We start from the raw sequence: 13,058 nt of genomic DNA, 5'->3' as shown, positions 1-13,058 counted from the left end.
TTACTGGCTATTGGCTAGCAATGGCTGCCTCCTCTGGCTCTACACCAGCTTTCAGCCATTGTCATATGATGCACACCTTTTTCTAACAATACATTTTCATGCTGATTTGTGGTAAAACCATACAAAAATTACATTTCCTAATGTATCTTTTTACTTGGAAAATATGTACTCTTCACAATCACATCACTGCTGGCAGCAAAATCTGTAGCTCACAGACAGACCTCACTAAATTTATCTCAGAAGGGATCTTACCTCACATCATCCCTTTTCTACAACTGGTGCATGAGAACATATTGTAGTCATGTTACTGAACCTTTGTGTCACTCTTACTGCACACAGTATTTCATGCTTGCAATCACTATCTGCCACTTCAAAAATCTGTATCCTCCTTACAATGACATTCCTTATCTTTGAATGAGTGGAAAGAAAGATCACATCTTATGGCTGCTATGTCATAAGATATACCACAACAGCAGAGACACTAGATACGAATCTATACATAACTGGAAAAGCTGTATTTAAGAATGGCTCTAACGGAAATGAAAGTCTCCTGATTATAATAGCAAATTTTTCAAGAGACAACTATACTCAGTTTGATTCTTTTCAACACATATTTCCACATTTTTGAACATAACATGAACCCCTATTTTGAATAAAAATATAACTACAGAGTCATAGGACTATGGTCTTCTAGGCTGTGTAACTTTGAAATATGGAAAGTATCACTGTTTTGGAACAACCTGCTCCTCAACCTTCATGGCAGCTTTACTATGAAGCACAATGGTATCTATCTTATAGACTACACAGGATCACATTCAAGAAGATCATAATAATCTTAATTTCACAGCTGCAAAAACCTCAAATCCAAAAATATCTTGCAGTCAGGTAAAATGGCAAAGTGCTATAGTAGCTGCAGACAAAAAATGTTTGCATGGAACTTTCATCTGTAATCTCATCTGAAATGGTGTACATTTCTTGCATAATCAATTTAGTATTAAAAGTGTCAAAACAATTCACTTCCAATGGACTCTGATGACAAAGTCTATCACTATTTCAATCTGTCACAAACCATGAGGTATAAGTGTAAAACCAAAAAGGGAAAACTCACCACTACTCTCCCTGTTTCTTCTGTGTGCAAGTCGTACTGATTCTCGAATCTGAACAATTACTTTCAGAATTCTTAAAAAGAATGCCTGACTGGATGTCTTGCTTGTGAGAATAGACATGGATGGCAACTGAAGGTCACAACCTGATTTAACTTTGGATGGTGCAGTCACTATCACATTGTCCTTGGTAAACCTGGAACCACAAACAAGGGTGAAATGCAACATGACAAATTACAGGTAAAGTTTACCATATACCAATGAATAAAAGATCGTGCTTACCTATCATGTACTACTCCCTTAGGAGGACGGTCAATGGTGTGTATCTCTTCACCTTCATCTTTCTTCAGATATCTATTCATTGATTTCAGTTCGTGCAAAAGTGCTGCAATGTGGTCATTCACCATGTTTGCAAGTTCCATTGCTCCATCCAGCAAAAGATGCAAGATCTGTCAGCAAATTAAGAATACATGACTTCTCTTCAAGCTAATACTCTTATCTTTGTAACAGAATTGCCAACCACTGAAAATTTGACATGATGGTGTTTGCTACTGTCAAGTTGTAACTTTCAGTCTTCACAGGTATCATTTTAACTTACGATATTTAAACTACAATTGTGTGTACAAACTAGTTCTGTGAATTCTTTCTTTTTCCCAAATTATATGACGGCTGGGAAAGCATGCAATTATTCATTTACCATACCAAATATAAAACATAATTTGTGAAGCTAAAGTATGAAAAAATTGGTAATAACACTGACTTTACTGATATATGCTAGTCTAAAGTGTATAAAATTTGTTTTTTAATTATCAGAATCAACAATTTTCAAAAATATTTCACGGAACAAAATAAGAAATCACGCAGGATGTGATATGTGCACATATACGAAGCTGTAAATAAATGAAAAATTTTGTGAAATCAGTTAAGTCCTATCATCTTTCCCCATCACTACTACTAATACACATTTAGGTGACATATTTCCACTTTCTTTAACCCTTACCTCACACATGCAGTAGAAATGACAACATTTTTAAAATAAAATAAATTTAAAAATTTATTAACATGAATTTAAGGAAAGTACAAATAATAAAGATTTTCATAAACTTTCAGTGTAGCTCATAATTTCATGTGTTTGTCCAGTGGAATGAATACATTCCTCAGGTAATATTTACAGAAAAGATACCTCAAAAAGGATATGTAGGTAATGCACTATATGCACAACTAGGCAGAAGGATAACAAATATTTCTAGTTTTGAGTTCAGGTGAAAATGAGGTTTCCCAGTAGAATCAGTGGTATACTTGCTTCTCTTTTTGTCATATTGTTGCAGTGTAACTGGGCGGTAAAATTAATGTAACTGTCAGATACAACTTTGATCAACACTTGTACATCGCAATTCAAACTTCATACGGCAAGATGTGACATAGCCGATATTACGAGAAAGATAGGCGGTAAGAGCTTCTCCACCCCTCTTACAGCGCTAATATGAATCTGTGACTTTCATATTTTTCCAGTGTTTACTAAAGTAATTCTAAGTTATCTGAGGTATAAACAATGAGGGCATGTTCACAGGTGTGCAAGACTTACCAAGCAATGGGAAGCAGTAGTCACAGAATGGCCATTACACTGAAGGACAACAAATATCTTTTGTTAAAGAGACTTCTATTTTTAAATAAAGGTGGAGTAAACAAAACAGTCTGTTCAGATATGATACATGCAGAGCCCACAAGCCTACATGCTCTTCTAAAAAATAACATCAACTTCAATAGAATTTATATTTACCATGTTCCTTGTAGGGTCAGGACAATTGGCCATGTTGAGGAGTAGAGCTGTTGCATCTTCCAGACCCTCTTCTGAACAGCTCTTTGAAGTGAGGACATCTATGGCAAGTTTCAGGTGCTGTTCAGACACTGGTACACTTTCATTCTTCTCCTCAGGTTTCTTTGTGTTACTTCCATCACGTTTTCGAACATATGGGTTAACTTCAGGAAGTCCAACAGAGATAAGGGAAAGCAACCTAAGTAGTTTGTCTGTCAAAAGGCAGCTGCGTTTCACAACAGGAGATGCTAGCATCGTCAACAGCTGACCAAATGCTGACGTCTCAAAGGTTGGTGCATGTCCTTCTGATTCTGACGATAGAGCTGAAGCACTATGGGCACGAGCCACACTCTTCCCTTTCTTTGTACTAGTAACTGAGTCCAATCTGAGCAATATGTCCCAAAAACTGGTCCCATCTGTACGACTAGCTCTAGATCCCCCACTACCTAATGATCCAGGAGATAATTTTAACCTTGCATCTCTTGGAGGTGAAGAATCTTTGTATTTGCACTCATCCTTACTTTTTAGAGGCAAGAAGTAGCCCGGAAAGCTTTTTGCTAAAGAGATCAGAACTTCAAGGGTATGCCTGAAAATTGAACATATGAACATCAAAAAGTAATTATTATTTTGACAATTTTCATTACTTACAACAATGAAGAAGTAACTTGTTACAGTATTTCCATATGAAATAGATTGGAAAAAGTGAGAAATAAATGGCATACCTGAACACAACAGGAGCTGCCTGGGGGTGAATTGTAACACTTGCTGCATCTTGGCTTTTGCCACGCTTCCCAGGCTGCTTCACAATAGTGAACACACTGGCTCTGCAGCCAAGTGCAGCATCGAGGCTTATGTTTAGCCATGAGGGTTGGGTATTCCGCACAGCTGTTTCAGGATGAGGCTGTGATCGCGTTGACATCCGCCTCGGCTTTGGCAGAATCAAGTTTTCAGATGTTCTACAATCATTGCATTTCTCCATGATAGACAGCAAGGCCTACAACAAGGATATACATTAAACACATAAAATGTATGTTAATTTAGCATCACATATTCATATGAATGGCACAATGGCAACAAAGAGTCCACAAGATATACCAAGTAGTTTTACTAATTAAAAAAATCCTTCCACTGCAATGTTGCACATGATCATTCTTACAAAGAAAATATAGTAGTCCAGTTCACTATGGAGCATACTTTCTTTGGTAGAATTCTTCATTAAAAAAACTCTAAGTCTGATATGGAGGCCTGGCCACCCTTTACCCAAGGAAGATTCCTGATGCTCATTTCTGTTACAGGCTGAGTCAACTCCAAGGCAATAGTGCAGCTGGAAGAATTAGGTTAACTGAAAAATACAATAACCTCATCAGGAAACAAACCCACAACCTTCCAGCCTGTAGCACAGTGCCTCAACCAACTATGCTACCGCTTGCCCCGCTTGCACACAGAAAGACCACACAGGATAACACCTATACAGTGTGGAAACAAGAACTAGCCGCTGCAGCACTTCAAACACAGGGCGAATAACCCTAACAATTTTAAAATTTTAAAATTTGGACAAGAATTTAAAAGTTTAAAATTAGAACTAAAGATTTTATTATGGTGCTATTACAATAAACTCAAAATTAACGTGTGTGAAGTAATCTACGGGTGGACAGCTATCAACGAAGTAGAAGTTGATAATGACAGGGAGAGTGTTTTAGATGTTAAATTTTGAACTGGGTGCAGTGTGACAGCGACGTGAGTGTTATACACCTGATGATGGCCGTCTGAGGCCGAAACATGTAGTGTAGGGAGCAAGATCAAAGACACAAGAATATATTGTTTGCACTTGAGACGGAGGTTATATCATTTATCGTATGGAGTGCAACAGGATGCTTAAATATAATATTGCCCCCAATCTGTTATGGCAATGCAATGAAAGCATTTGCACCAATTTAACCAGTGAGATGTTCTCTCCCACATCTTTTCTATTTTTCATTGGGTTACAAATTGACGTGATGAGAAATTATGAACAAGTAGTGGAAGAACCAGGAAGACCCTATTCTATTCACATATCTGTGACTGTACAAGATACACAATAACATATAAGTCCTCAAATGTATGTATGCTATTTGAAATTTGAGGTTCTTAGAAGTAGTTTTTTTTCTTGAAAATGGAAGCAGGAGGTTCCTCCAAAATGTTGATACATTACATCCTGCAACATAGTAATATATGCATAAGATGAAAATAAATGATTCTACTACTGACAAGATTTTTGTGGTATGAAAGCTGAAGGTTTACGGTACTGTACTTAGTACAGTTCCCACTCAAGGGACTGTGGGAAGAGTAAGGTTACTTGGTACTGTGCATCAATCTGTAACAAAGAATGGTGTGAGTACTAGAGCAAATACAACTACATAGAAACAACAAAAAAAATATACTGAGGGAAAAAATAAAAAGTGGTTGATGGAACCTATCAATAAAGCCACTGAAAGAGCAGCAAAATAAACTCAATTAGAGAATTTCAAAGGGAACACCCCAATGAACACTAAAATACATGTGGGAGGGAGGGTACGGGGTAATAAATGAAGGCTGCATACTTCATTTGAAATGACTGAAGTACATAAAACTGCCCCAGAGCTTAATTACACATGTAATAAAACATCCGTTTGCTTAATTAAGCATGATTTTGTATGGGGAGTACCAGTATACCTCCACATATAACAATCTTCACTTACCCAGTGGTAACAACCTAAGGTATAAACCTGACAGGAGACTGGGTGCAATAGACAGTTTGGGCACAATGAAATTGAGAAAATATTCCTACCCCTGCTGGGAATCAAATACCAGTTGTTGTCAAAGCACACTGTCTAAATATATCTTATACTTCAACCAATGGCACATATTTTCTTTTGGATCTTCTACAAGCTCCCCATAGCACATATATTAATTTCATTTTATTGCAGAACCAAAGCTCAAGGCAAGACTGAGTGAATAACTCCAATGAGAAACTCAATCGAGACACAAGGAACTGTATCTTGTGAAAAAGTCAAGCCAAGCCTAGTCAGATGTATGTTAAACATAGTTTACTCCATAAGTAATTAATAATGAAAGAATTTATATAATGGTTACATACCTTGATGACCCACTCCCTTGTTGCTGCATGGTAACACAAATTCCGTAATACTCGGTGAAGTCGCCCTGTGTTGAGCTTGGGTTCGTCTACAAACAGCAGCACTAAGAGACATGAAATTGCTTCATAATCCAGGAGCTGTCGGCCCCGTAGCCTAGAAAAGAATAGCATTTTATAGAAGGGCTAATTGTTTCATAATATGGCATCCTGGGAATCAGGAATCCTAAATCTTGACCAGGAAATCATACCATACTTTACTTGACTCCCCAAATTTCCAGTAGCAAATTTTATGTGAATTATAAGAAATGGTCAGAAATAGGAAAACTTTGGGAAATTAACAGCAAGAAACCCAGAAAAGCTGTTGCAAATTTTCGACTGAATACAGGGCATGAATGCCGTGCACATCATTGTAAGATAGGAATACATAACACAGAAGATGTACAATGTGCAACTTGCCAGGATCATCTATGGGAAAAGAACACCTCCTTCAATGCCCTAATCTTAAGAAGGAGATGCAACAAAGCAAGCACTTGAATGCTCTCTATTGGGAAGCAAGAAGCAAATGGGGTAAATGATCCCAAATGCAGCCATTGGAAACCAACCAAACATTTTACGTAAATTTTTGTTACTTATTGAAATACCTCGCGTATTGAGTTTATAAAATTAAACAAGGGGTGTAATTAAAGGAACAGCTTGGTTAAGAAAATAATATTAAATGACATTTGCATATGCAGAACACAATTTACACAGACTTCGATGAAATAATGTTACTTAACACATTAAAGACCGGTTGCATGATATCATGCTTTTCGCTTTTAAACGTGACTGGCCAGTTGCATGATATCATGATTTCAGGACACGTTAGGTTGCAACACACTATACCTTGCTCTCTTGCCGCACAGCTGCAAGGGTACTGAGCAATAAAACTCCAAGAATGTTTGCTTAGTATTCAGTAACATGACCTCGCTGTTTCCTTAACCCACTCTACAGGAAAATGCTTTGCCTGTCTTCAAGTTGTATCAGCCAGTAGCTAGTGGTAGATTATGGATCAAGGACAAATTCTCCGATGAGCTAGCTTATGTGCCTTGTGAGATGCGTAGTGATGGTGACTTAGACAGTGGCAGTGACAGGGGACAACAAAGATTTGTGGCCACAGACAGTAAAAGTGACAGTAGCTCCGATGAAAATGCAGGTATGACCATTGTGGGGACAGCAAAAAATCTAAAAAAGAATCATAAAAATCTAAACCCTGACTCAAAATTGAAATACAAAGCATTTCTAATGAATGTGGCAAAGGCCTGGGCTACAGACCAGATGGTGACGGCAGAACCAGAGTCAGACACAGACTTAGTGCAACCGGGCCCATCAACTCCCACCCCATGCAGGCTTCATGTGGACCCCCCAGGGCGACTCTTGGTTGATATGCGGAAACATACCCTCGTGAAAATTGTGAAGAGTGAACATTCCAAGGGGAAGCATCCTTCTAGGCAATGCCGTGTTTGCACAGTTCACAAAAAAAGGAACGTCTACCTTGCAAGTTCTGTGTAATGCCACTTCACAAAGAGGAATGTTTCCAGTAATATCATGCTCTCAAGCACTTCTAGGAGCATTGGTAAGTGTCCTCCAAAAATTTTAGTTCCTAAAATTAATTAGGAGATTTTATATTAATTTTTAAATTGAACAGTGCACATGTTAGGATAGAAGGTTTAATAATGCCGGTCCCCAGGGTGATTTAAATATTTAAGTCGCCGGTCCACAATGAGTTAAATAAGAGTATCATTCTGACAAATAATTCATATAAAGATTCATACAACGAATAGTGTCTCGCCAGCAGCATAATCTTATAGATTTAATTATCCCATGACTATGAGAGGATGTCTGTTGCTTGGGTGAGAAAAAACATGATACAGCTATGAACTGCTTCACTTATTTTGACAGCCAGAAACCATGGTGCAAAATAGGGCATATAATGATACATTCTGCACATGAGGTCACTACATCAAGGTCAATGAAGAATATAAATACAAATTGTAGTAATGAGTACATTTCCACTCTGTCAAGTATTCAAACTGCACAAAGAACATGTGTCTCCTTCCTGATTTTCTGGCAACTAGTCTGGGACCACCTCCATGCAATGTGACACTGGCAGAACATAAAAGATTACAAATAACATCAGTGTCAAGGCCACACAAGTGCTGAAGGTATTGGACTTGATTTATTGGCATAGCAGAGGTCTGATACCCCTGAACCTTCCTGTGGCATCTCTGATGAAGAAAACACCTGCAATACTGGAAGACTGTAACTGGAGAAAATCATGCAAAGTGTCTTATTCTAGGACCTTCACTAAATTAAACTGTAGAACTAGTGTAATTAAAGGGGAACCGATTAAAATTTGTGGCAGGAGTGTCACTTAAAAGGATATGTATACCAACTAGGTTCAGCTAATAGTTCCACATGCAGCAGGTTAGGATTTTCCTCAATTCAATGTTCAAATTTGCTCTCTTCCAAAAAATCTGAAACTTCATTGCCTGTGCTTCACACAACTTTAAAAATGCATGCATGGACACACCAGGACTCAGTAGGCTAAAAATTCTTTCAGCTATAGTAGCAGTTTCAATTGCAAAGACACAGAGACATGAAAACTAGTGCCTTTCTTCAGCAGTTAAAACTTAAAGGAACCCATCACAAGATTTCAAATTCTCAAGTTCTTAAAACCCACATTTTTGCTTAAGCAAATCATTTCCAATTACTTTCATGATAGTACTAAGCATCCTCCCACTTCAGTGCATTTTACAAACACCATAGATTTTTCATAGCAGAGACTAATGTTAGAAACAGAAAAATTACGCCATCATCATCTTCCTTTACCTCAAACTGCCTGACGAGAGCGCACTTAGGCTTGGGTGGGTCTCCTGACGTGAGTTCCATGCTCCCCACTGGGCTCGCTGGGGCACAGTGTGAATTGCATACCTTGTTGTCCCAACACGACCTGCAATTCAAGGTTGTACACAGCTTTAGAGAGTACTGTCATGAGACAAAGTTTCACATTCACAGATATAAAAGGGTTGGATAAAAAGTAGTGGCAACACTGCTGTAACATGAAAGATGTGCATGAGGTGGCACTAGCACCATCTGTAGCTGATAGCAGAAGTTCAGTTGAAGTAGTGCAGTGAGTGGCTCTGGTTGTGTTTCATTGAGTTGCATTGTGCATCGTCTTGAAGTGCAGGAGCCCAGTTCAAGCACCCTAACAACATGTTTACGAAACAAGAATGCTCCTGGAAAAAAATTGAAGTTGCACAAGGTTGTAGTGCACAAAACTGTTATCAGCGACTACGAGAAGCATGTGGTGATGCTGCTTTGCCATATTGCAAAGTGGCATGATGGGTGAAATTGTTCTGTGAAGGGAGGGATGCCATTCAGGACAGCCGCTGTTCAGGACGAACCCATGTTAACCACACAATTCACCTTGTTGCTTCTTTGCTGGATGTCGACTGTTGATGGGGTGAGCGGGAGTTAGTGGCTGAGGTAGGCGTATGTCACAAGACCGTGCTCCACATTCTGCAAGATATTCTTGGATACCAAAAAACTGCAGCACGTTCAGTAGCCCATACAATGTCTGAGGTGCAACAATGGCAACGTTATGACATTGCAGAGGACTTGTTGGACCGGTACCAGAGGAAAGGTTATGACTTCCTTGGAAGGATCGTCACTCTGGACGAAACTCGGGCTCGCTCATACGAACCGCACTTGAAGCGACAATCAAATGAATGGAAGCATCCTGGCTCTCCTCATCCAAAGAATGTGCACCCTACACAGAGTAATGTGAAGGTGATGTTCACTGTGGCATATGACATTGATGGAGTGATACTGCACCACACTGTACCTCAATGACAGACAGTAAACACTGCCTACTACTGCAATTTCCTGCGTAATCATCTTCATCCAGCACTCAGGAGAAAGTGACAATGCTTATTGGCAACAAACCCCATCATCCTTCATGACAATGCAAGGGCTCATACTGCTGACACTGTCAAGGATCTCCTTTGCAGCTGGCGACGGGAGATACTGCAACATCTGCCATACTCGCCTGATTTGAGTCCGTGCAATTATGATCTCTTTGCCAAAATGAAAGAACCACCGAGAGGGACATGTTATAACACAAGAGAGATTAGTCGTGCTGTAGGGCGGTCACTGCTGGATATTAACAGAAGTGGACGCGCCAATGGTGTATGATGCCTTCCACAAATTTGGCAGAAGGTGGAACACATGGGGGGTAATTATACTGAAGGAATGTAAGTGTGTTTACCTGAGGTAATAAAGTAATTTCAGAACTATAAAGGTGTTGCCGCTACTTTTTATCCGACCTATGTAAATGACTAAGTTAAATCTCATCTTCACATCAATTCTGGTAATATTTACAATCATGGATCATCAGATAGTGCAGTCTCCTTTCTTCCAAATATCTAAATTCTTCTATAACCAACTTCCAAAGATCTAAATTCTTCTCTAAACAAACTTCAGTATTATAGGATTACACTCTTCTGGGATATGATATCACACAGTTTTCCAAACAGGCGCTAATGTGTAGGAGGAATGTGCAGCCTCCGTCCTTGAAGACTACATGGCACCACACCCCAAAGAACATAATTCTCTGCCATAAGATCTTCAAACCTTAAATTCATCACAAAGAACATCACGAAAAGATTCAGTTGCTGTATTCTACCATCATATTTATACAACAGCATACCACTGCCGGAACTACGAAGTATCGAAGACAGAGCACTGCTACTTTGGCTGACATGACCAAACAGGCGTTCCTGCATCAGCTGTCGGTTACGGGCTTCCCACTCACGGCGCAGGTTCTGTGCCTCTTGTGCTAGATCAGGTGGAAGAACAGATATCTGCGAGTCCTCCATATCTGTCAAGATCTACCAAAGGAAAATGAGATTATAGTAATAAAAGCCAAGTACAGTTTTAATTCTAGCCACTACAAAATGAGATACACATACTGATCTGCCTGAAATTTATCTGGCAATCTTACAATAAAATACATGGACAAAAATTCATAAGTCAAATAACTGTAAAACTACTGAAACCCCTTGTCCTAATTATATCCCATTTTCTTGCCATGAATGTTACTGGTGACTATTACCTCAGTCATCTTTTGTCATTATCAGATATTACAATATTGTTATTCTCACACTACGATGTTGGCTCGCCTTCATCTCAATGACAAACTTATGTCCTGAATGCTTTTTGCAGCAAAGAAATACAACAGATCAATACTAACATCAAAACGCAATACTCTCCACTACATAATGGCCAAAATTTATCTAGCTACCAAAATTGAATACACTAAGTTAATACTGTTTTACACAAAAAATGTAATCTAGTTCAAGTTATTTCAGAAAAAAATTTAAACTAATTCACTTCTTCCACATGCCCATTTAAGTTGCTGATTCTGTTTTCTGGTGAACCCTGTACACATGGTTCTCAATACTACCGAGGGCAGCCATCATTTTATCAGCACCAAACTTCATGGGGTATTTCTTCAAAGTCAAAGATGCTGACAAAAATGTTGTTGGAGGTTCGCTTTTCATCCACCATCTTCCCCCTCCCCTTCTTCCACAGACACGTCAGATGTAAACTTTTCATTCATTATTTGTTCTACGATATGCATTTCACACATTACAACTTCAATACCACAGGATATTCTTGAAATGGTACTCCTACTTTCAGCTGAACCCAGTCATGTTTGGCTATGCTAAGTTATGTTGCCATCTTCACCATCATTGGTTTGATTTAAACTGAATCCATCTTTCACTATTACTGTATGTGTGACACCAGTACCATCATTTTGCAAAGAAATGTCATGCATCCCAAACATTTACTTTCATGAATGTTGCATCAAGGAAGCACCTTCTGATCAATCATAAAAATAGTTTTCATATACATTGCCTGCAGTAATATTTTCATGACCAGATTATTCCATGGTAAAGCAGTTTAACAATGCTTGTGTAGTCTGTGGGATTAACACAGCTTTCACACTGTTTAACCTTTAAGAGACGGCCATTTAAATTCCGTTAGTGGTAGCGGGACGGAGTTAATTTAAATGCCCGCCACTGTAGAGTAATAAAAAAAGTAATCACGTTACTCAAAATGCTGTGATTTCTACAATTTTTGTGATAAACGAACGAAATAAACGTTGCTTTTATCTAGAAAGAATATAGAATCACTTATTGTAATTTACCGATTTTAAAATCTCTAAAAATTTTTACACTGATGCCAACAAAAATTTTTCCCCTCAATTTCGAACGTCTGTGCACAAAAATGCATAGTTCCTGCACAAAACATTTCTGCAGTCTGAATGCCTGCTGGTGACATCATGCTCTAACTATGGCTTGTGTTGCTACAAGGTCGGATGTTTACGCTTCGTTCATCATTCTCCAGTTCGTAGGTTCCTTTCAGTATGAACGAGTGTGGGCGATGTATACTCGTTCGCAGAAACACTGACTGTTTTATCTTGTATAGCCAAACAATAAGTAGTCTGTTTTGAAATATAGCCGAGCAGTGTCAGAACGTTCAAGGCTAGCGTTGTGTTTAGCTGTCCACCATGGCCTCGTATTTGGAAGACGCTGAAATTGAGAATCAGCTTATAAATGACACCGATTCAGCCTGTTGTACCGATGACTCTGAGAGTTGCGAGGAAGAAAGTGAATCAGAAATTGAAGTCGATGAAGAACCATCATCTTCGTCGGCAACCTGGGGACCACCACACCAGCGTGGCAAGAGGAGTGTGAATAATTATTCAGGTGGAGCTGTGGGCAAACTGTGGCAAACAGTTATAGCATCTGTCGTCGAACCTGGAAATGGACAAATAAACTATTTTTCCATCTCCTGGATCTGAACAGTTACATCCTGTTGTCACAAAGAGAATTTCGTCTCGCTCTTGTGCGGAACATGCTGGAAGGGGTCCACCTCACCATCAACGGCCCAGGGGTCGAACCCCTGCCATTTTATCGGAGAT

General features: G+C 38.9%; 1 protein-coding gene across 7 annotated transcripts in view; it reads right to left on the bottom strand.

Moving 5' to 3' along the window:
• Positions 1–13,058, bottom strand: part of LOC111866189 (E3 ubiquitin-protein ligase HUWE1) — a 160,461-nt gene that overhangs the window by 33,165 nt on the left and 114,238 nt on the right. For all 7 annotated transcript variants that reach the window (XM_023854900.2, XM_033752153.1, XM_033752154.1 and 4 more), the window contains exons 47-53: positions 10,779–10,959; positions 8,900–9,020; positions 6,035–6,185; positions 3,642–3,913; positions 2,884–3,505; positions 1,386–1,552; positions 1,109–1,299 (exon numbers count right to left, since the gene is read on the bottom strand). In XM_023854900.2, the coding sequence (XP_023710668.1) occupies positions 1,109–1,299; positions 1,386–1,552; positions 2,884–3,505; positions 3,642–3,913; positions 6,035–6,185; positions 8,900–9,020; positions 10,779–10,959 (1,705 nt within the window). The remainder of the gene's footprint in view (positions 1–1,108; positions 1,300–1,385; positions 1,553–2,883; positions 3,506–3,641; positions 3,914–6,034; positions 6,186–8,899; positions 9,021–10,778; positions 10,960–13,058) is intronic.

Source organism: Cryptotermes secundus, unplaced genomic scaffold (assembly GCF_002891405.2).
Source record: "Cryptotermes secundus unplaced genomic scaffold, Csec_1.0 scaffold599, whole genome shotgun sequence".
Lineage (NCBI taxonomy): Eukaryota > Metazoa > Arthropoda > Insecta > Blattodea > Kalotermitidae > Cryptotermes > Cryptotermes secundus.
The sequence above is the reverse complement of the archived record's forward strand: the minus strand, read 5'-3'. Positions and strand labels throughout refer to the sequence as shown.